Raw genomic sequence first — 24,195 nt, 5'->3', positions numbered from 1 at the left:
GTCAACTATATAGTTGGTCCAGTAAAAGATATCACTCAAAGAAATCCTTGCCGCTGACATAATTCCAGGTCCATCCCAGCTACAACGTCAGAATAACACTATAACTTTATCAGTCCTCAAAAATGTCTCTTGTACCACCATGCACCCTTATCATTAAAACAGATAGTATCTGAGGGAGGACCAAATTGAAATTTGATCCTAGTTTTGGATGAAGACGACAGCTGGCATTTAATTTAATCTACTTACTCTGGCAATATTGCCACGATACTTTAAACAGACAGCTGGGATTGTACTTGGAGTTAATACTGGAGCAGCCATAACATGCCTACACTTACCCTGTTTGCTATGGAGGAAGCCCCTTCCAGTAGCTCAGATAACAACAGTGGCCTGTATGCCATGGATACATGGGATCAAGCCATGGGACAGGATGAGAATAATGTGAATCAAATTCACGTGTACCTAGATTAAGTGGTGCAAACTACCCATGGAAAGAGCACTGATAAGTTGTGGTTTCTATTGCAGACCCAGACACCTAGCAGTAGACACTAAAAGACTGCATTCCTATCTGGACTCAAATTACAGCTGTGCTCAGCACCCCTAGTACTGCAGTCAGCCATGGGAAAAGTTTATAAAAAATGTAACTAGTTAAAGTTAAAAGTTAGCAGTCTTTAAAATTAACTTGAGTTATTTAACTTTTAACTTATTTCCACTTTCAGCTAGTTAAAAGGTAAGTTAACTTTTAACCAGTAACTTTCTTTTGAAGTTGATTCATGAGAAATGCATGAAACATGGTGAATTGCCTCTTAGCATCATTTTACATTTTCAAATGCAATGAGTGGGTTTCTTTTCCAGAAGCCCACAGAAGCATGTTACAACAAAAGATTTGTTATCCGGCACCCATGGGGAATGTGGGGTGCCGGATAACCAAATATGCTAGTTGCCTCGGAGGCCCAAACAGGTGTCTTTGCCTGTTCGGTCCGCCACGTTGCCACCCCTTCCACTGCGTCAGTGTGCTGAGGGACAGGGAGGGGGGGGCCCCACGCCATGGGGGCTCTGAGAAACTGGAAGTGCCGTGGTGGGCACTTCTGGTTTCACTTTTACCTTACAAGCCAGCATGCCGGTTTGTAATGTGCCAGATAATGTGGCTTTCACTGTAACTTACTTGGAACTCACCCTGCTTTACCTAAAAACAATGTTATACTTGTAATACAGTTTTTCAGAATAACAATTTACCAATACCTATGTAATATTAGATCCTTCTCACCCTCTCCATGTGAAGTACTTTGTAAAAGTCAGTGCATCATATAGGTATACCAGAATAATAGAAAGGAGATATTCAGAGCCAGGTAACAAATGAAAGTTGTTTCCAAAGAAAACCTCTGTTGTTACAATTTTTATTGCTCAAAAGGTAACAAAAAGGTATGAAATACGTCTGAATTAGAAATAATGAAAGTGTCTGAAGATCAAAATTAGACTGAAATGAGAAAATCAGTTTAAATGAGAAAAAGAATGTTCAGTTGCATAGCATAAATGGCTTAAACATGCTTATTGAACTTCAGCAAAAGCTGTATTTCAAAATCTACATCTGACAATTTTCCTATTCCATCTTACAAAACTAAGTCCCCACTACTGAACAATCGCTCTACATGAGCAGATGAGGGAATGCTTGTGTTTTAACAGATGAACAGTTTTTTCATAGTAGGTGACATCTCATATAAGTTTCTCACAGATGAGAAGTAGTGCTCAACACAGGGGTGATGTGTTGGGGGTGCACATGGCTGCACATGCACCCCCTACGTGTGGCGGTGCATCCCCTGCTGCACATGCACCCCCTACGTGTGGCGGTGCATCCCCTGCAAAAAGGCATTGCCAATACCGTTGGTGATGCCTGCGGGCAGTGGCTGTTTGTAGGCAGTCCACAATGAACCCAGCCACTGCCAACACTGCTGGCAGTGCCTATGGGTGGTTGCCGACCCCTGGTCAGAGCTCACCACCCCTTTCCCCCTCCCCCTCCCGCTCCCACACTATCGACAGTGCCAGTGGCATCTGCAGAAGCTCCCTGCTCACCGCTGCTAGGCTGCCGCCACTGCGCTCCTGCTGGCGCAGCCATGCCCCCCCAGCTGCTGGGGACATGTGCCATTCATAGCTCAACTTCTTGGGCCCTGGTTCGGATCTTCATTAAAATTTAAAAGTTATCATCTGCTCACTACTTGCTCCCTCTCTTACTAGGACCAATGTGTCTGCTTGCTTCTGCTTGTTCCCTCTCCTGCAGCCAACTGGCTGCCCTGTTGACTTCTGCAAATGCACAGAAAATTCTAGCATGAACTAAGGAACTCTGGGACTTGTATTTTTTAAGAGACCATATCTCATAGGAAGGCACACTACTCTCTGTCTCTCAAGCAAGAAGTCCTAGAATTTCAATAAAGAAATATTGGTCCATGCAAGTCCTAGAGAGTGGCTGTCAGGAAAAACTCTGGGAAAGCTGGATTTCAATTTTTTTTTTACTTTTAACTTATACTTAAAAAAAGTTAACCTTTTTTTTAACTAGTTAAAGTTAAAAGTTGACAGCTGAAACATTTAACTAGTTAAAGTTAAAAGCTAGCCATTTCTTTAATTTTTTAACTAGTTAATTCCCATGACTGACTGCAGTGCTTATGAAAGCTTGCTCTGGCTTTATGAGAGGAAATAAAAGTTGCCACAGAAGAGAATAAACTGCAAAAGATTTTTCGCCCTGAAATCTAATGGAGGAGGAGGCATATCAGCATTATTTAGGACTAAGGCTGCCATGGAAGTCTAGTCAGGAGTTGAGACCTGGAGCAGAGAAAACTGCCATAAAACCCAGCATGACTCTTGGTAAGGCATAAGTGACAGTGTGACAGGGGGGCAAGCTCAGGGCTGGGTTTCAACCTTAACATGCCCATTCTTGCCTGCCACAGCTTGCTGGTTAAATAAACTGGTGTTCTAAATGGGAGGCTGCCTGTTATAATGCCCTAATGCCAAGGGGCATTATCCATGCTCCATACCACCTCTACAATATAGCCCATAGCTTGCAGATGGCATCCAAAATCATCAAACTTCCCCCTGCTCCCTTACTGAGCCACACCACTTGGCCTCCAGCCCAAATTTGGCCTCAGGCATCCATAGACTTACTGTGACCCCTATAGTTGTCCCCTCACAAGGGCTCACACTCATGCCCTCTCACTAGGGCTCACTCTTGACGTTTCACTGATCTTGTGGGGCTGGCCCTTGTGCAGTCCTTCGCTTTGCCCCCCCAGGCAGCCTTACTCTATGCACCCCTCGGTGCAGCCCTTCAGGTCTGGTCCCTTGGCAGGCCCTACTCTACACCCCATTGTGCACAGTCCTTCAAGTTGCAAAGGCACCCCCTACTCTGTGCGGGCCACTCTCCTGCCCCCTCACACTGAGGCCACACTACAGATCCTTCACACTGGGGCCTCCAGGGTCTTACATCCCTGTGGGGCTCAGGTGGCCACAGCCACGCCTGGCCCTTGCTACTCTACCCACTGAATGGTGAGAACTGGGGTTAAGGTGCCTCTACTCACCTTTCACTGGGGAGGTTTCTTGGGGGCTGCTCTGCCACAAACAGCCCCACCAGGCCACCCTTCCCCAGCAGGGTGCAGTTTCAGGTCATGCCCAGGACGAGGGGCCTCCTTACCATCCCCACAGCTCCTGCCCTTACCTCCAAGGATGTTCCAAGCAGCTCAGCTAGATGTTGCCTCCTGAGCTGCTAGGAGCAGACTGCTGCCTCCAGCTCTGAAAGCAGAGCTCTAAAATGGCCATGCTTATGAAGCACCTGCCTACTGCCTACTCCAGCCCTTAAAATGGCAGGCACCGGAGGTGCTCTGCCACAGACAGTCAGAACTCTGAAGAAAGTGAAGAGCTGAAGCTCTCTTCTTTCTTCAGGGAAGGGGGATAACTTTTATGTGGAGGTTGGGAGACAGAAGGAATCAAGCACTGTGAAGTACCATAAGATTCTGTTGAGCAGGGGGAAGAGATTAAGACACTGAAAAGTGAGAGACTACCAAGGAGAACACACATGTCTGTTCCTAAATGTGGAGCCCTCGAGGGGAGGAAAATATCTGTTCATCTTTGATGATTTTTATGGGACAGAGTTATCACCTATTTCTGTAGTTTTCCACTTTTCTAATACTTTACAGATCTGTTGGACCCTGTATCACAGTGAGGTGCATAGTTGAACCTTTGGTAGTTTTTTATATACATCAATATCTTTCAAAGTTGTTTGCAAAATGCAGGGACATTTTTAATAGCATTCCTGCAATATGTAATCATTGTTTACTCTTCTGGCATTCTGTAAGAAAAAGTGAACTTTCAAAAGGCAAAATACCAGCGTTCCCTCTAAGGAACGCAATGTGTGCGGGCACGCAGGCGTGCCTGGCAGTGTGGCATGAGCACGCCTGCACTGTCTTTCTCACCACACAGCTTAGAGGGAATGCTGCAAAATACATTGAAGCATGTGCTTCCCCAAAGATAAAAAGAGGGGAATTTGGGCACTAAATATTTTTATAGACTTGTGGAGACTTACTTCAGACAAAGCAGCATCCCTTTCTTCTATCAGTGCATTCATTTCTTCAGCTGTTATTTTCTTTTTACGTTCCTTGGTCCTGTGTATTCGATCCACAATTATAGCTCCATTCTTCTGTATAGCTAGCCCTGTGTCTGCATTGTTTATTCTGTTCAGTAATTCCTGTAATGTCTACCAACAGCATTATATGTTAGTCAGACATGAAGTTTTAATATATTTTATTTAATATAGGGTTTTAATTAATAGGCACATGTGAATTGTAAATTGACTGAGTGAAGTTATTGAATTTTCATATTGCAGCAAAGATGTACATTATTAGTGTGTCAATTCTTCTTTTTCCCACATCTTAGTTCTTGAAACCCACTCAATTGAACTTAAGCCTCTAAGATATAAGACTGACATCAAGAAATCTCCTCAGAGAATGGCTTACCATGTCATTTTCTTCAGGGTTAATATTTTCTAGCCTAGAAAAAAGGGACACAGAAAGCCTGATCAGTAGCATTTCCTTAGTGCAGCAAAATGAGTTCGCTTTTTAAATCTTTAGAACCTCAAGTAATTTCATTCTACTAGTCTTTAGAGTCAACCATGACACTGAACATATTAAAGTGCCACCTGCTCGACTCCATCTTTCAATAATGCTCCATATCTTCAGCACTGACTTCAGACTGTTAAGTTATTAATGTTTACTGCTATATATGACTACAAGGATCAATTGTTCATATGTGCTTAGATGAAGAAAGTTCCCCAGTGATAGAAAGCATTGGTGCTCTTATTTTATTTATTTCTGGACTTACAACTTTTACCTGAAAATGTATTTTTCTTTGTTTTATTGCACCCCAAAATGAAATGGGATGGTAGGTTGGGGAGATAAATCTTCCCCTCCCCACCTTCACCCCTGACAAGCACCAAAACTTAGTTAACAACTCTACTTGAATTTTTCTTTTTCGGTTCCTTTTTTGTTTTACACCATGTATAAAATACAAGAGGTGAGGCTTCCATAATTCAAGAGTAAAAATACCATACTTTTTCTTTGTTACTTTATAAGTACATTGACTGCTTTGCCAGATGGAAAGAAACTGTATATAGTTTTGTCAAACGGCATAACAATTGCTAATGTGGTTTGCCAGTGCAATGAAGAGTACCACAAACTTATGCACATAGATATGATTAAGGGGTAAGTTGTACATTTCTATGACAGAAAAAGCAACTTGTAATAATAATATTAAAACTACAGAACTTTACTGGTTTAAAAATGAAGAAAAATTTAACATTTTCAAAAAGTTAAAAACTGAAAAAGCACCTTCCCACTCTTTTTCCAAGCTGTTTAATGAGGATATTGAATCAAACAGTAGATCAAGCACAACACTTCATCTGAGCCTACGAGAGGCCAAGCTAAAATATCAGTTTGGCACAGGCAAGCATACAGCATTTCATAAAAACAGATACAGCAACCATTAACGTTATGCCAGAAGACAACGACACATAACATGAACAGCATAACTGCTCAAGTTGTTCCTTTAAAATCAAGGGTTCTCCCTTCAGACATTCTTCAACCACAAAACATTTAACAATGCGCTAGATATTTGTCCATAGATATACTAGTTGTCAAGGCAATAGATACAGTTAGCCAGTGATGAATTCTTATCATCAAAATGAATTCCTGTCATCAAAGGAAAGTATTGCTGATGTATTTTGTAAGCAGGTGGCATTCCCAGCATGTCCCAAACAGGCAACATGGATTCAAAAACTTACACTTTTGCTGGGTTTTGACTTTTATTAACAAGTTAATACAAACCAAACAATATAAACTCCTGATCAAACCCTTACTCTTGACTTGATTATTCCTAGAGTTCCTCCTTTAGAGGAAAAAAAATCAGTTCCAGATCTTAGATTCGTCTGCATAAATGGGCCTGTCTCACTAGTTTATTCCCGAAGTGATGGGCACTTGAGCTGTAGATGCTCACTTCTCTCTGAAGGTTTACAGCACCTGCTAAAAGGCATGTCAACTGAAGATCCCAGTCAACATGTTACAAAAAGGAAAAAAAAAACATTACTTTTCCTGCTGTAGTTCTTCAAGATATTGCTATGGCTCACAATGTAAGTATGTCATGCATGCTAGACCAGATTGTTTGGTCACAGCAGTGCCACCAGGTCTGTGCACATGTCCTTTGGATCCTCTGAGAAGGCATGAAAGGCAGAAGGATCCTCAGTTTTCTCACCATTTGAAGACTGTGATATTTGAGAACTCTGAGAGCAGAGATGGGGGGGAAGAGGTTGAGATTCATCTCATCTACAACACTTCTAGGATACTGAAAAGGGGTGGGGTGCAGCCAGCATTGGGCCCTTGGCCTCCAGGGATGGCAAGATGTGGCAAGTGCTGCTGACTCTCCACCTGGCTTGGGAAGTGGGCGGGGGGGAGAAGCGGCGAGGGAGGTGACAGCTCAGCTCTGTACGACTGGTCCTTCAGTTTCCCTGGACAATACGACTGGAGAAAGAACTGAACCACCCCCGACCGATTCCCCCCATGATACTAGATAACTGCTATTTCAAGGAGATGCATTTTGCAATATCTTCTGATGTTCTTTGAGATGTGACACTGATCTTTTGTACATTTGGTTTTCAATAGAAATAGGAGTGCCAATATAATAGTTTAGTACTCTCTGTATCTTTTCTCTCAGGGCTGAGGATTGGTTTGTGAATACAGCAGGTAAACTGATCGTTTAATCCAGATAAAAACAGTAGGGTAAATTTGGGACGAAGTCTCACCATTTTTTTTATCCCAATGGAACGTTGCATAGAAAGGTTCAAACTATGAGCACCTGAAAGTCATTTTCTAGTTAAACTGAGAGACTAGAAAGATTATTTTCAGAGTAAGATGGTGGAAGGAGCATTCTCCACTGGAAAGAGAAAAGTCTAGGAGCCTTAAAGAACTGTTTTTAACTCAAGGCAACATTGTGTTTTTTGATTGGTGATGGTCACCTTTCAAGAAAGTTCAGTGTTGTGGTATGATGGAAATTCTGAAATTGTTATGAAGTGGACTTCAGTGAAGTTGCTGCCCTTATTGCCCACAACAAAGACCTCCTACAAGAACTTATGGATCGCCTCTCAAGAGCTTGCCAGGCATTTGCTGTCACCATCAGCATAAAGAAAACACTTGTACTAGGACAGGGAGTTCCACAAGATCCATTAATCATCCTTAATGAGAATCAGCTAGCAGCAGTCCAGAAGTTCAGCTACCTAGGTTCTACAGTGACTACCAACCTCTCACTGAATGAAGAACTTATGTTCACACTGGAAAGGTTACCACCATCTTCAGCAGACTAACTAAAAGAGTATGAAACAGCTCAAAGCTTACCATCAAAACCAAAATGCTACTGTAAAAGGCTTGTGTACTCAGCACTTTCACGTATGGTAGGGAAACATGGACAGCTTATGCACATCAAGAGAAAAGGTTAAATAGCTTCCACCTGCATTGTTTATGCCTCATGCTCAACATCAAATGGCAAGACAAAGTTACCAACGCAGAGGTTCTTCAACGGGCAAATTTACCAAGCGTGACAGCCATACTCAAACACAAGATGACTGCGCTGGCAAAGTCATCTCAGCAGATTGGAAGGTGGATCCATACCCCAGGACACGCTAAATGGGGAACTACTGGGGGAACAAGAACAACAGGATGTCCCAAGCTTCACTACAATGACGCATGCAAGTGAGATATGAAGGCATTTGGAATTGATCCTGACCAATGGCAAACCTTGGCAACTGATCATAACAAGTGGCATTATCATCTCCATCAGGGCATCAATTCCACATCAGAAATTGGTTCCAACAACTTGAAAAGAAAAAGAGCCCGTAGGAAGCAATCAGCTCCCAAGCCACCCAACCATGACACATACATTTGTAACCACTGCCACAGATCAAGCAAATCTTGGACTGGACTATTCAGTCACATGGGACATTGCAAACCATCTACATCATAGCCATCTGCCAAAGCTGAAAGGATGTCAAAGAGATCAAAGGACTTGGATACAACAGAGAGCGTTGCTATATCTCCACCCTTGCCTGAAATGCAACCTCTAGTCTATTATAAGGCTCGTGTTGTGTCTATGCCATCATGGACTGGTAATATAAATAAGTATTCTCTTCCAGTTGCAAGAATACATCCCCACTTACTCCATTACAGGAGTTCTGGACTTTCAGTGAAGAGTCTCTGTCCATGGTGCTCAGACAACAAACAGCCACACTGCCAAGTATAGTGATTTTGGTTCTGGATGGAATCCCTAGCCGTGAGAATGCCACATCAACCCCAGGCAGTTTGGCAGTGAAAGTGGTCTTGAGCCGAAAGTGATGAAATGAGAGAAGCAAGTCATTCACTATCCTGAATTTTGAAGGAGTATATATTTAGTTTTTTTGGGTCTTAGGATAGAGATTTTTTTCTTCTTCAGGATAAGGAAATACTGTGAATAGAACCCTCTTTCTGTGTATTGCTGCAGAAATTCTTCTACAGATCGTAGACAAAGAAAAGAGACAACTTCTTTTCATACCTTCTTCACAGTCAGGGTGTCCAGACTGTGGAATAAGCTCCCTCCAGAGGTGGTGCAATCACCTACCCTGGAAATCTTCAAGAGGAGACTAGACAGTCACCTTACTGGGTCACCTGAACCCCAGCTGTCTTTCCTGCTTGGTGCAGGGGGCTGGACCCAATGATCTTCTGAGGTTTATTCTGGCCTTACAATCCATGAATCCACCTCTACCATTACATTGTTCCTGAAGTGCAGCCATAAGCTCACAGGTGCTTTACACAAAAAATGGGTGACCCTGTTTCCCCTTCAAGTTTATATGAATAACAGACAGTTATGAGAAGGGCCTCCGAATTGGAATAGGAAAGGACGTGTGACAGGTCAAAAAAAGTAGAAGAGAACCTCAGATGACTATATCCAGCTTCAACTGTTCTGAGGTAATAACCAAACCAAACCAAACCTGACAGAATGAAACAAGGCATCTGCCAAAGGCATTGGCTGGTTCTCTATTAGGCTTTAGTATAAGTCCCAACATGACCATGACATTTACTGTCTTGCTGATGGGGTGATGCATCATGGAAAGACTCCGTAATTTTCATTGTCTGTAGTCTGATTATCAGCTCTGGAAATCAGGATGCAACCATCTGCTTCTGTTGAGGTGTTATACTTATAAGAATTCTATAGAGGAATTGTGTATAAATTCCTTGGCACCATAGGGTAACCCGAGTCTTTTAGGGAGTTGAACAAAAACTTACCTCCTCAGTCTTTGAAAGGATATCTTGGAAGTTTTCTTGCATCTCCCTTAGCATCCCAAAGCTGATTTCCAAGAGGCTCATCTCAATTTAGAGCTACAGCCATATATCCACAGCCTCCAGAGCTGTCCTGGCAAACATCTGGACCTCCTGTGTAATTTCCTTCAGCTATGCCTTAGCATCTAGAGGCAGCTTGGAAAAAGGGGAGGCTGGGTCTGCTTTGTAAGAAAATTATATTTGGCAAATACTGTCTGATAATTTGCAACAAATATCCAACAGATATCCAGCTTTCTGAGCTCCTTTTGTCCTTTGGTTAATTTTATATTCCCTTGACTTAGATGTTTTTTGTACTACTAAGGGTCATTACCTATGGTTTGGCTGGAAATAAAAGTGCCTAAAGCTTTTCAGAAAGATACTTGGTATTGTTTCTGCACCTTTTTTGAAAGTTAGCTGAACAATGGGTAGGCTTTGCCCCAAGGGTTTTGGTTGGTTCCAGGATGACTTCATATACTGGGCAAAGGGAGGGAGGATCCTGGTAATGGAAGCATATTAAGAGTTTGAGTTTTCCTGACTAGTCTTATCTCCAGGATCTGCACAATACATGGAAGAGATTCTAGAAAGTCCTGAAATAGTTGATGGTTAAAACACAGGATGGCTGGATAGCCACATCCACTAGGAAGTAAGATTATTTTAGAGATGCTGATTTGTAACAAGCACTTAAGGTTCTGTGTAAAAAAAAAAAAAGATCTAAAAAATTCCTCATCACAATTTTTCTGGTTATGGTGGGATGGGAATGGTTACAGGACATCTGGAATGACCGTCCATAAGTAATGTAAGTAATAGGCTGGTGACCTACTGTGAAGTGGGCATTAGGCAGGACAGAAGGAAAAAACAGAGGGAAGAAAACTAAGGAAAGACAAGGAAGCAGGCAGAGAAAGCAGGAGAACAAAAGAGAAAAAAAGAGGGGTAAAATATAATGGAAAGAACATGATGGTAAATTCAAAGAGAGAGCAAGTGGAAAGGACTCCAAATAGGAGGGAAAAAGTAGGAAATTATATATAAATTGAAAACATGTTTTGCCTATTCATGTTCTTACCTGCCTTGTATTTGTCTGGCAGGAAGATAGGTTGAATTCCTTGACCATCATTGAGTCCAGGATGTTAAGTATGGGATTATTTTCCAGGTGACCATCTTTTTAGGATAGTTTGGGGTGGGGGGAGGAGAAGGTAAAAGGAGGGACTGGCTAGGTGAAGAAAGTTGTATTTTGAGTGACTGTAGCCCAAAAATAAAAGGAAGAGTTATTTTTTTTCTATTCTCTGGCCCCAACCTATTTTATTACTGACCAATCCTGTATAGCATTTGTAAAATGTGGGCTCATTTTGTTAATATGAAAATATATACAATGTTTAACAAAATAGTTAATTAATCTTATATTAAGACTTGCCTTTGCTTTAAACAGGAGGAAAATGAAAATACGCATAATATTACCATCTACACAGTAATAAGTAAAAATTTTGCTGAAGGCAATGTCTAGTGAGCTCAAAGCCTTGATTGATTTCCTTTACAGAGCAATCTGACAGACAACCTTGTACTCCAAGTGAAGAAACTCCTGTATAAAATGTCACACTTCCCTCATTTATCCCTGAATAAATCAATAGTGGTTTTTTTTGCAGTCAGAGCCATTCACCTTGTTCTATCTGTGGAGGAATATGTGACTTCATTTGATACTTTTTTTAACAAATTAACCAATTGCATAGAGACTTCTGCAATCCTCTTATGTTCCTTCATAGTGAAATTTACATTAAAATTTACCATGTAATCACTTTTCAGCAGCATTGGATTGCCCTGGCTTCTATAAACAGCTATGTTTTAGCATATAAAAGAAAATGTGTACATACTCTTTGAGATACTGTTCCAAATGTTGTGCTCGGAGAAGTGCTTCATCTCTCTCTTCATTGGCTAACCTAAGCCTTGCCATGACAGCCTCATCCCGTTCCCGTTGAGCAGAATAAACTTCTTCTACCAAAGCTGCAAAAAATAACCAGTATGTTTAACAAACAAGTTTGATGGAGAAATGCAGATCCACAGCTTTTGAAGTATCCGCACATGGGGCCTTATCTAACATCTACTGAAGTCAGCAGTTTTCCCACTAGCCTCAGTGTGCTTGCAAGTTCCTTTATGCTCTATGTCAGTCATTCCTAACCAGGGTTTTGTGGCACCCTGGCTTGCCACAAGATCCTTTTAAAGGTGCGTGCAATATCAGCACCGATAGGTATGCAAACACCTACATGTAATTCACAAGATAAATCCAGAGATTTCCATACTGTATAAAACATTCTGAACCATTACAGTTCTTTGCAACAGAAGCATTGCACTCTTATTTTTCCATAGTGAAAAAAAACAAGTGAAAGCTAAGAGCTGGCATTTTCTGAGGGGTGACTTGATTTTAATGAGAGGTGCCTTGAGATAAAAAAAAACATTAAAAACTACTGCTCTAGATCAGTGGTCCTCTATCTTCTGTCCCTACAGGCCAAATGAGTTGTGTTGGGCCAGTCCACAGGCCAGATCAAGCCCTGAGCCCCAAGAACAGGTCCTAGGGGCCTGGCACAACCCCTCCCAGGCCCCTATACTAGGTTTCATAGTTTCATAGATTCTAGGGTTGGAAGGGACCTGAGTAGATCATCTAGTCCGACCCCCTGCCATGGCAGGAAAGAGTACAGGGGTCAAATGACCCCAGCAAGGTGTTCACTTCCTCCTAAAGACCCCCAGGGTAGGATCCTGCACCACTTCTCTTGGAAGGTGGTTCCAGATCCTAGCCGCCCTGACGGTGAAGTAGCGCCTCCTGATATCTAACCAAACCTACCCTCTGCCAGCTTGTGACCATTATTCCTGGTCAGTCCTGGCGGTGCTCGGGGGAACAGGGACTCCCCCAGTGCCTGCTGATCCCCACTGACTAGTTTATAACAGGCCATTAGATCCCCCCTCAGCCTTCTCTTTTGAACAGGTCAGGTCCCGTAGCCTCTCCTCATAGGGCCTCCCTGCTGTCCCCTGATCATGCGAGTGGCCCTCCTCTGGACCCTCTCCATGCTGTCCACCTCCCTCTTGAAGTGCGGCACCCAGAACTGGATGCAGTACTCCAGCTATGGCCTGACCAGTGTCGCATAGAGGGGGAGGATCACCTCTTCGGACCTGCTCGAGATGGATCTGTGGATGCATGACAATGTACGGTTGGCCTTCCTGACTGCCTCCCCACACTGCCGGCCCATGTTCATCTTGGAGTGAATGATGACTCTAAGATCCTTTTCTGCCTCTGTGCTGACAAGAGGGGAGTTCCCCAACCTGCAGGTATGGTGCCGGTTGTTCCTCCCCAGGTGCATCACTTTGCACTTGTCTGTGTCGAATCCCATCCTATTCTCATCCGCCCACCCTTGTAACCCGTCTAGGTCCGATTGTAGCCTGTTGCTTCCTTCTAGTGTACCCACATCCCCCCACATCTTAGTGTCAAATTTGAACAGGGGGCTTTTTACGCCCTTGTCCAAGTCACTGATGAAAATGTTGAACAGAGCAGGCCCGAGAACCGAGCCCTGTGGAACCCCACTGCCCACGTCCTTCCAGGTTGAGAAGGACCCATCCACCACCACCCTCTGGGTGCAGCCCTCCAGCCAGTTGGCGACTCATTTGACTGTGTGGGTGTCGACACCACAGCCCCCCAGTTTATTAATGAGAATGGGGTGAGAGACAGTGTCAAAAGCCTTCCAGAAGTCCAGGAAGACTATGTCCACTGCTACCCCTGCATCTAGTGATTTGGTGATCTGATTGTAAAAGGCCACCGGGTTGGTCTGACAGGACCTGCCACTGATGAACCCATGTTGGTTGCCCCTAAGCATGCAGTCCCCTGCAGGCCCCTTGTGGATGTGTGCCAGAATAATTTTGTCAAACAGCTTGCCTAGGATGGAGGTAAGACTAACTGGCCTATAGTTTCCTGGGTCGTCCTCCTTCCCCTTTTTGAAGATAGGAACCACGTTGGCCCTCTTCCAGTCCTCCAGCACCACACCAGAGCACCACGAGTGCTCGTAAAGCCGTGCCAGGGGTCCTGCAATGACCTCAGCCAATTCCTTTAGAACTCTAGGGTGGAGATCGTCCGGACTGGCTGACTTGAATACGTCCAGTCCCTCCAGAAGTTCCCTAACTAGTTCCTCATTAACCCTTGGCCCAGGTGTGCTTCCCCTAGGGCCTGAGGGGGGCCCAGCAGAGAGGCGACTGTTCTGGTCCCTACTTAGGAAGATGGAGGCAAAGAAATTGTTAAACATGTTAGCTTTGTCATCTGGTGTGACGACCAAATTTCCCAACATGTCCTGCAGGGGCCCCACATTACCCAGAACCTTCTTTTTACCCCCTATGTATTTAAAGAAGGACTTCTTATTGTCCTTAATCTTGGAAGCTAGTCCTAATTCCATCTCTGCCTTGGCTTTCCTGACTGCCCCCCTACATCCCCGAGCGACTGCAGTATAGTCATCCCTGGTGATGTCCCCTTCTTTCCATTGGGTGTACGCCTCCCTTTTAGCTAGGAGACACTCCCGGATGCTTTTGGTGAGCCATGGAGGCTTGTGTGCTCTCCTGCTCCCTTTGATCCTCATTGGGATTACCTTCCTTTGGGCTTGGAGGATCGTCTCCTTAAGAAGCAACCACTCTCCTTGGACACCTGGCTCCCCTCCCCTCTGGGACCTCAGTGCTTCCCCAACTATCCTCCTTAGCTTGTTGAAGTCCGCCCTCCTGAAATCTAGGGCTGCTGCCTTACTGTAGGCCTTTGCCACCTTGCACTGGATGGTGAATTCCAGCAGGTGATGGTCACTGTCACCCAGGTGGTCGAGCACCCGCAGCCCCCTCACCAGGTCATCACCCGTGGCCAGCACTAGGTCCAACAAGGCATCTCCCCTAGTGGGGCTGTGCATCTCCTGGGTTAGATGGAGGTCCTGCACTCTGTCTAAGAACCTACGTGAGCGGTCAGACCTGGCTGACTGCTCTTCCCAGGAGATGTCCAGGAAGTTCAGGTCCTCCATGACTACCACGTTCTTAGACTTCACTACCTCTGTGAGCTGACCTAAGAATTCCTGGCCAAGCTCTTCCCCCTGGTTGGGAGGTCTGTAGTAGACCCCCACCGTTAAGTCTCTTTCCCCTCGACTGCCTTGTACTCTAACCCAAAGCACTTCAGAGTGCCCTTCCTCTGACTCCTTGCTAATTGACGAGGATGTGTATTTCTCCTTAATATAGAGTGCCACGCCCCCACCTCTCCTTCCTATCCTGTACAGCCTATAGCCCTTGACATTCACCATCCAGTCATGCGTTGAGTCCCACCACATTTCAGTTATCCCCAGTGGGATAACTGGTATCCCCAGCCAGAGGGCCCAGTGCTGCCCTTGTGTGCCTGGAATTAGGCCTAGAGACCAGGTGCCATCCTGCACTGGGATCAGATACTCGACCCAGCACATAGGGCTGGGGCTCCCCATGGGTCTGTAGATTTGCTTCCTGTGCCAAATTTCTGGACCCATGGGCATCCCTGCTCTAGATAAAATACTCCTAATCTAAGCCCATCAGCACAATATTGTGTTTCACCCTTCTGAAAACGTTACCCAAGTGGCATTAATAATTAGTATGAGTATCTGAAGAATCAGAAAGAGTGCAGGTTCACCCTCATACTAATCATTCAATAACTGAATTGATAATTAAAATGATCACTTCTAAAGCAGTGACTCAGAAAGGAAGGGAAAGTTCTGAAGCTCACATTCGTATTGGATACCAGCACACCACACAAATTTAAGAGAAACTATCCACTCAAGTTGCTTTTAACACCATACAAACTCAATTGCTTGAAGTAGTGAACATAAATACTTAGAAAGGGAATAGTTGGTCAGACCACAGGACCATCTAGCCCAGTAACCTCATTTTCCCCTTAGATAGATACAAACTCTAACTTGCTTAGGTATTTGCATAGCGCTTCTTTCTTTGGTATTCAGAGGATGATAAGGTTAGCATCCCTTTCTTTCTTTCAAGTCTTCCCTTTATTATTTAATATATTGTTATATTATCTGTTAGAGCATGCATGGGCTGTGAAGCATTAGGTGCCAATAAACTAAGATTTGCTATCTATCCTTGGGAGTAAACTAAACACCTTCAAGTCATTCTTCACCCTGTGCTTTCTTTTGCTTCTTGCATTTCAGTTTTCAACCACCTCAGGAACATTGCCAGGATCCCTACTGTGACCCTGCTTTCATGAAAAATCTTATTCATACTTTCATCATTTTCCTTTCTAATATCACAAATCTGTCTTTACAGTAGTCTTAAATCTCTGCTCTCTAAACTTCATGGGACTCAGGACATTGCAACAAAACTACCTGCATTGCAAGAAGAAGTACTGTGACCTCTATCACTGTCACTGCCTTCCCATCCATCTCCAAATTCATTTAAAAATTAGGTTTCTAAAGGTGTTTAAACACCTTTAGAAACCTTTATACACCTATATACACATGTGGCAGTAGGAAGGCATTTTAATTAGAGCTGCTCTAAGTAAAGTGCCCAGGTCGCCACACGTATCATCATCTCCATGCCGAACAATGGCGGCAGGGGCACTTTAAGTAATGCACACTGAAAGAGTTTTAGTTAAAGTGCCCCTGCCACCATTTTTCAGCACAGCAATGCTGATACATGTGATGCTGGAGTCTGCTAGAGCACAGTAATTACTTGGGTCTACTTAGATGCACTATAATTATAGTGCATTGACACAGCCTCAATGCATGTGTATAGGCACCCTAAGGTTTCAAAATTTCCAAAGATTCTTTTAAACCTGATAAATCATGCAGTCCCTTAATGTCCAAGGTTTGACTCTTCCAAATCCTGGAATTATTTTCAGTCTCGTTAAGACTACTTCACCTGCACTTTGACACCTATCTGTGGAGGTGATCCGAGCAGGGTGCAGGGCCTGGGGCCAATCAGCCTGTGCTGGGCCCCACCCCTGCTCTGATCCCACAGGCCCTGGACCCAAAGAAGTGGCAGGGAAGGGAGTGGGGTAATGAGTGGCTGCACACGGAGCCACCGCTCCACCCAGCTCCATGCTGCCACTGCTCTGCCTGGCTCTGCAGGGCCTCCCAAAGCACAGGGCCCAGGGCAGTTGCCCTGATTCGGCCCCCTCTTAGGGATGGCCCTGCCTATCTGAACTCTCTCCCTATCTGAGCCACTGGTGAGTTATTTCCTTCAAGTTTCATCTTAAATCCTTCCTGTTCACTTTTGCTTAGAGCCAATTCTAAACCTTATTCACGTTGTTCTCACCTCTGCTTAACTATTCAACAGTTTTTCTGCTTTCATCTTGGCTTTCTCCTCTCCTATTTCACCTTTGTACATTCTTGCTTCATCTCTACTGAAGCGGTTCTATGCAATGTAATATAAGCACCACAGTAATGGCAATAAATAAAAATGGTAATTACACGATGTAATAAATTTTGCTGCCAAGTTACCTTTGTTGCAAACCATATTTTAAATATACTCGCAGAAAACATTTAATATGCAAATAGAAGTAAGTGTCATAGCAGCCCAACTTACCATAACATACTTGCCCAGGGCCAAATTCTGCTGAGAAAAGACATACCTCGTGATGAAATCACATGCTTCCTACAGTTCAGTCTTAATGACACAGCATGGGGCGGGCAATTATTTCAGGCAGAGGACTGCTTGCCTAGTTTGGGCAGGCTGTCGACGGCTCATAGGTAGCCGCGCCCCCTGGTCACCATCTTGGGACCAATGTGTCAGGGCCAGCACCAGTGTGTCCCAAAGAGGGGCACAGGCTGGCAGGGGTCTGTGAAGCAGGGCTGGGCTGCACCAGCAGGGAGAGGGGGGAGCTGGCCTGGCTCCACAGTGCTCCTGCTGGCTGGGACCCCTGTACTCCTGCCACCCTGATCTGGACCCTGCTGGCGCTGGCCCCAGGACACTGGTGAGGGCTCCATGCTCCTGCTGGCTCCCTGTCCACTCACTCCCAGTACCCCCCAGCCCTGCAGTACAGGCGGGGGGCAGTGTGCAGCCTTGACCCCCTGCCCACATGGGCTGCAAGCAGCTACAGCACGGTGTGTAAGCCACAGGGCAAGCGAGGGGCTGCTTTTCCCTGTGCTCAGCATCAGCTTGTAACCCGGCCCTGCTGCCAGCCTGGGCTCCATGCCAGCTTCAGGATCACCCATTGGCTGCAGCAGCTGTGGCCCTCCCACTCTCTGCGCCAGGCAGTGTTGGCTGCTGCTGGCCACCTGGAGCTCGTGTGCTGGGCAGCCCAGAGGCGACAGTGGCAAACACTGCCCAGCGCGGCAAGTGGGGGGGCCGCAGCTGCTGTTGCCATGTGCAGCCCCGGTGGGTGAGCCCAGCTGGCACGGAGCCCAAGCTGGCAGCGGGACCAGGTTACAAGGTGGTGCTGAGCACAGGGCAGGGAAAGTGGCCCCTCGCCTGCCCCGTGCCTAGCATCCCACACTGCAGCCACTCGCAGCCTGCCTGCAGTTGTCTGGAGCAGGAACAGGCAGTCCCATGTGGGCTACGAGTGCCTGCAGCATGGGCCACCAGCCATGGGGTGGGGGAGGGGCTTCTTTTCCCTGCGCCGGAAGGAGCCTGGCGAAAAGCTGAGCACAAGGGGGAACACAAGGGTGGGGGGAAGCAGCCCATCACTCAGCTTTTCCTCGGGACACTTTTCCCCAGGCTTCTTCCCTGCCCAGGTTCCCCGCCTTCCCCCTTACTTGAGGTTCCAGTGCAGGGCAGCCATGTGGTCCCAAGCCAGAAGCCCCCACTGGGGTTCTGGCTGGGGGGGTGGAGCTAGGCAGGTCCTCCTGTTGCGAGAGCCTGCCGGGCTTCCCCTGGGTCCTGTTGCCCTTAGTTCCTGTCTTTTTTGACAGGAATCAAGGGCAAATAAATATTAATTTTCTAAATTTTTAGGGGCCCTGTGGGCCAGATCGAATCATCTTGCAGGCCAAATCCTACCCGTGAGCTGTATTTTGCCCACCCTTGACATAGCAGTTCAGTGAATGGGGTCATTTGAAGGATTAGCAAAAAGAATATCAAATATTTGGGCAATAATGTGGTCTATGCAATGAATACTCTTTAGCCTACAGATTCCCTGAGCCCTTTCCCAAGCAAAGTAGCTCAGGGGCATAGAACACAAGATGAAAATATAGAGGAATGAATCCTAACAGATCTCTAGAATTTCACTCAGGATGTGAAATCCTCCCTGTGCTTTTAGACTGTAACAAGCAAAACTATTAAGAAGCAAACTAAAGGGGCAGGGGAGACTGACATAACTTTTGCAATTCTGGGACAGTGGAAGAGGAGAATAATCTGACTGTCTGAATGAAGAAGGACTGGAGACAGATACACAAGTTAGTTGTAGGGGTATGCTCTCTCTTTAAAAAGGAAGTCAGGTCCACCATGCCAACACGGTCATGGAAGAGATAGATGTATCAAATTGTATCACTGACAGGGAAACAAGTGTCATGAATACTCTCACAAAACTGTTCAACTGCACATATATTTTGAGCTTCTAAATTCCAATTTAAATATCTTAAAATATTTTGAATATCCTTTAATGTTTAGAGCAAGAGGAGTTTTCTGCTGCACAGAGGATCATTTCTCTCATTCTTAGACTGGAACCCAAGTTATAGTTAACTGAGTATTAACTATACTTAGACACTGTGTTCTGGCACCTGGAGTCTATAACCTTCCAACATATACAATGACCTGGTAGCCGTAAAAAATGAGGTACTAAAGCACTTAGAGAAAAAGCATCTTGAAGTGGTCTACAAATATCTATTTTACCTCAAATCTTTCCATCTCTTGAAAGTAAACTGGGCAAGCCTGACTTCTTCCAATACTCTAGCAGTATCTATCTTTCAGTTATTTCTTCTGAACAAATGCTCCCCTTTTTAAGAGACCCTTCATAAACCTGCCATAGTGCTTTTGATCTCAGATGTACCTGAGCCGACTTCTGACTCTGATACTGTTTCTTACCCACCCTCAAGTATTTGCAAAGAAATGGCTTATCTTGAGTTATTCTTCCCTCCCCCCAATTTTGTTTGTTTTTCCTCAGCCCCTATTAAACTAAGCCAATATATTTATATAGTAAACCAGGTGGGGTTTCATCTTTTTTGGTCAGGGTACCCCTGGTGGACGGTCAATGAGTGGAAGGAGGGTTTTCATCGAGGGGAGGTGGGGGGGCACTTCTGGTTTTGCTGCTGTGCTGCTGCATACCCCCAGGGCCTTCCAAAGTACCCCCAGGGATACGCGTACCCTTGGTTGAAAACCCCTGTAGTAAACATTCAATAACATGGTCAACATATCTTTAAGACAATTATTACACATCCATTATAGCTTCATATCCATCACAACTGTAATTGTTTTTACAGTGATACTGTATTTTTTCATATGAAAAAATATATATTTGAAAGGCCAAAGAAAATCATGCATGAATCTAACTTATTCAAGTGACCAAAAAATGTATTCCTAACAGTAGGTGTACTAAGAAATCTTTAAAAGACGTGCTGCTAAATAAATCTGTAAACATCTGTGGAGACCTTGTAGGATCCACATGACTGATTACTGAAGATTTAGCTACCAGATCCTTCCACAGGAAAAAACTTCCATATGATTTTTCATGCACAAGGAGCTCTGTGTGTGTGAGCACGTGTAAAATAACATTTTAAAAATTCTATTATAAAATTAGCATTTCTTTAAAAATCCTTTTTCATATTACATGAAAATATTATTACTACAATAGTTAAACAAATCACAGACTTATTCCTCAAACGCTAATAATGAAGAGATGCATCCTACTTACAAAAAAGTGATTTCTTTCACTTAAAGCAGTAAAGCACAGGTTTGAAAAGAAATGCATTAAAAATGGATTTTGCCTACATTACCCCCACATAGATGCCACAGAGGTGGCAGAAGAGTTTGCAGAGGGCATCTCCTTTCACTCACTAGCAAGAAATTGAGCATAAACTTAGCCCTTGCAATCTTATGGAAACTAGAGCTATGAAACACCAGCTACTTGACAGACCACAAGGAGCAGTCAGGATCACACCCATACCATAAGCTTAAGGACAGCACAATGAACTCAGACTCACAGGGTGTTTCAGGTTGCCACGCAACATAAGTGCATTTAGGACAGGGGCAGACAAAATATGGCTCATGGGCTGAATTGGGTCCACCAGGGAATTCCATCCAGCTCACAAGCCCTGGCTCTGGGCTGCCCCCCCTTTAAGCCAGCACCACTATGCAGGAGGCGTGGCCCTGGTTGCTAAGCAAGCACCCTCCCCCACCCCAGCCTGGCCTGACCCACCCCCAAACCCAAGCCAGGGGGCAATAGAGACAAGAAGCCTCTGCCTGGCAGAGCTTTTGCCTTTCTACCTTGAGGCTGTTCCCAGCCCTCCCTGCTTGCAAGTAGGAATTCAGGTAAGGGCCAGGGCCAGGGCCAGGATTTCAGTTGGGGGAAAGTGGGCCAGGAGCATAGGGAGCCATGCACTATGGAGCTGGCTGGGCTGGCTCTGCACAATGCAGGAGCTTCATGCTATGAGGCTGGGTGGGGCTGGCCCTGCATGTGACCATTATGTGCGGCTGGGGACTGTGGTGGGTGTGCAAGAGCTACACACTATGGGACTGGGTGGGACTGGCACCGCACACTGCCACCATGTGCATCCAGGGACTCAGAGAGGAGCACTGCTGGGCCAAGTGGGTCTGGCCCTACACATTGCCACCACCTGTGGCTGGGAACTGGGGTGGGAGTGTGGGGAAGCTGCACTTTATGGGGCTGGCCCCACTCGCTAGCACCACATGCAGCTCCAGGGAGTTCCTGGAGTGTGCAAGTCCAAGGACCCCCACACCCATACAACTCCCACCCCACCACCATACTTCCTAGCACACCCAAACCTTCCCACAGCCACCCCATGCATTCCCAACCCCTCACCATTGCCCCCCACCCACACTCTCCCACCCCAACATAGCCCCACTGCCCCCACAATCCCATAGCTCCATGCCCCACCATACTCACACACCAACACCCTCCCACACACCCCCAAACACACTCCTACCCTCCACCAGACCCACCCCCACATCCTCTGCCCCAACCACATACTCCACATCCCTCCACATCCACCCCCCCCACACATACCCAATCCCTAACCACAACCCCCACATAGACCCCTTCATCCCCCCACACACAATATACAAGAATAAGACTATTTTGAGCTATTATGCAAACATGCATAAATCAGGACAAAATATTTTAAAAATAAAATTAAAGTAAATATAGTAGATGTTTGATTCTTTTAGTATATAATTTGTTGGGTTTTTCTCCTGCTTTCAAGATGGCAATCCCCCTTCCCAAAAAGAGTACCTCGGGGGGCAAGGGGAGGGACTTCTGGTGGCAAAGGTCAAGGGTTAGGCATGGGACTTCTGGTCCCAGGATAGCAACGAGGGGGCAGGGTATTTTTCATGAGGCAGGGCTGCCTGCCCTCAACAGCTCACCAAAACTTGTTAAGGGGCCTCCAGCCAAACTAATTGCCCATCCCTGGTTTTGGAGATCTAGGAAGTATCTAGGCTTTTGAGAGTGCTGCCAAAAAAGGCACATAACCTATACTTTTTAACCTTCCTTTCTTGAAAAACAAGGACCAAATCAACAAAAAAAAGCAAACAAAATATTCTGTGTAGTTTGGTATGCTTATATAGGAAAATAAAACTACATTCTATATTATATAGAAATACATAATATTATATCATTCTATTACATACACATAAAAGAATACTACAGATTTACTTTTATATATACTATCAACCAGAAGCATCCAGAAATGAAATAGTGGCAAATAATTCAACTTTTAACTGTAATGCAGCCCAATCTGGGTTGTAACAGCACATCAATACTACATTCAGGGAAGGATGTGACAAATATTATGCTCAAGTAAAGCTTAATGGGAGATATGCAGATCAGAATAATGTAATCCTTCAAGATGGAACATGATTAAGGTAATGGGATCAATGCTGTTCTGCTTATTGGAAAAAGCCAGAGGAATGGATGCCATGGGAGAAGTGCAAGTGATCATAAGGAAGTAGATTTTAAAATCCCATTCAAAAGATGGCACCTCCAAGTTTGAAGCCAACACGTGTTCAGTGCCTGACTCAGTGAAAAGAGTGCCAGCTACTTAGTCACCAGCTCCACTTTTTTTGGCACCTGGGTTTTCCTTGGAAACCTTCCACAGATGTACCAACCAACCCTATCCATCCTGTTTGTGCTGAGGTTTAACCAATGAGGGAAAAAATTGTACTCATTTCAAGAGAGAAAATGACATAATAGAATACGAATAGTTGGCGTCTTAGTTTAAAATAAAGAATACTTTAACAAAGTATGTGTATTATATCTCTATATCTATAGACATACATAGGTAACTATAGCTTTCTAATGATGTGTAACAGTCTAAGAGTTTATTTTTATAATGCTGTATAAAACTGACCTAACATAAAAAAGCACTAGAGAGTATTTTCCACAGCTTACTAAATGTGTGGTTGTAATATACATAAATATTACACTGCTATATAGCATTATAAATTCTATCTGCTTTGGAATAATTTAACATCTTTCTTATAATAACCTCCCCCAGCTATCCTGTAAGAGCTCTTTATTTCAAAACCATCATTATTCTAAACCCATCAACTCTAAAACATTTTTAGTTTTTAGTAAAGAAAACAATTGTAAACAGAGAGCTTTTGTAAGGTAGAGAGCTATTACAAAGTTCACTTAGAAAATCAATATAGCATTTTAGTTGGAATTTGCTCATTAAACACCCACAGCTCTAATGCAAATTATGATGGAATGAATAAAGCAAATACATATGCTTCTTTCTTTTTATTAAATGTAAAATCTACTGTTAATTGCATCTGGTATGTCATATAAACTTTTCTCCTTAACTATTAAATGGGAGCTTTTACAAAAGTCATTAGAGATTCTCTTTCTTTGACTTGTATAAATTTCAATATTTGTTCAGTAAAGGTTCACAGCAGTTAAATTACATTAACAAATATTATTAGCTACTATGTAAGCCAACTAAGTAAAATACTTATATTGCAGGTAAAACAAATCATTGCGTGTTTACAATAATATTTGGATATGTCCATTTTTAAACAAGCTTATCAAATATCCTGTAATTCTTAGTCAAATGAGAGAGACTCAAAGTAGATTTTTCCCCCAAATACTCAAATTTGTTTAGTAAGCTAATTGTTTTCTAATATGGGAGAAAGTAAATATGAAGAAGATGAACCACACTGAGTATGAGTTTACCAAGTCAAACCAGTG

General features: G+C 44.2%; 1 protein-coding gene across 6 annotated transcripts in view; it reads right to left on the bottom strand.

The window, feature by feature from the left end:
* MIPOL1 (mirror-image polydactyly 1) overlaps positions 1 to 24,195 on the bottom strand; it is a 346,213-nt gene that overhangs the window by 199,412 nt on the left and 122,606 nt on the right. For all 6 annotated transcript variants that reach the window (XM_090033637.1, XM_090033631.1, XM_090033632.1 and 3 more), the window contains 3 exons: positions 11,732 to 11,861; positions 4,992 to 5,025; positions 4,562 to 4,732 (listed from right to left, as the gene is read on the bottom strand). In XM_090033637.1, coding sequence (XP_089889763.1) covers positions 4,562 to 4,732; positions 4,992 to 5,025; positions 11,732 to 11,861 — 335 coding nt within the window. The remainder of the gene's footprint in view (positions 1 to 4,561; positions 4,733 to 4,991; positions 5,026 to 11,731; positions 11,862 to 24,195) is intronic.

This window comes from Crocodylus siamensis, chromosome 2 (assembly GCF_052110815.1).
Source record: "Crocodylus siamensis isolate JL-2025a chromosome 2, ASM5211081v1, whole genome shotgun sequence".
In the NCBI taxonomy this organism is placed as follows: domain Eukaryota; kingdom Metazoa; phylum Chordata; order Crocodylia; family Crocodylidae; genus Crocodylus; species Crocodylus siamensis.
Note: the sequence above shows the minus strand (reverse complement) of the source record. Positions and strands in the feature narration are given on the sequence as shown.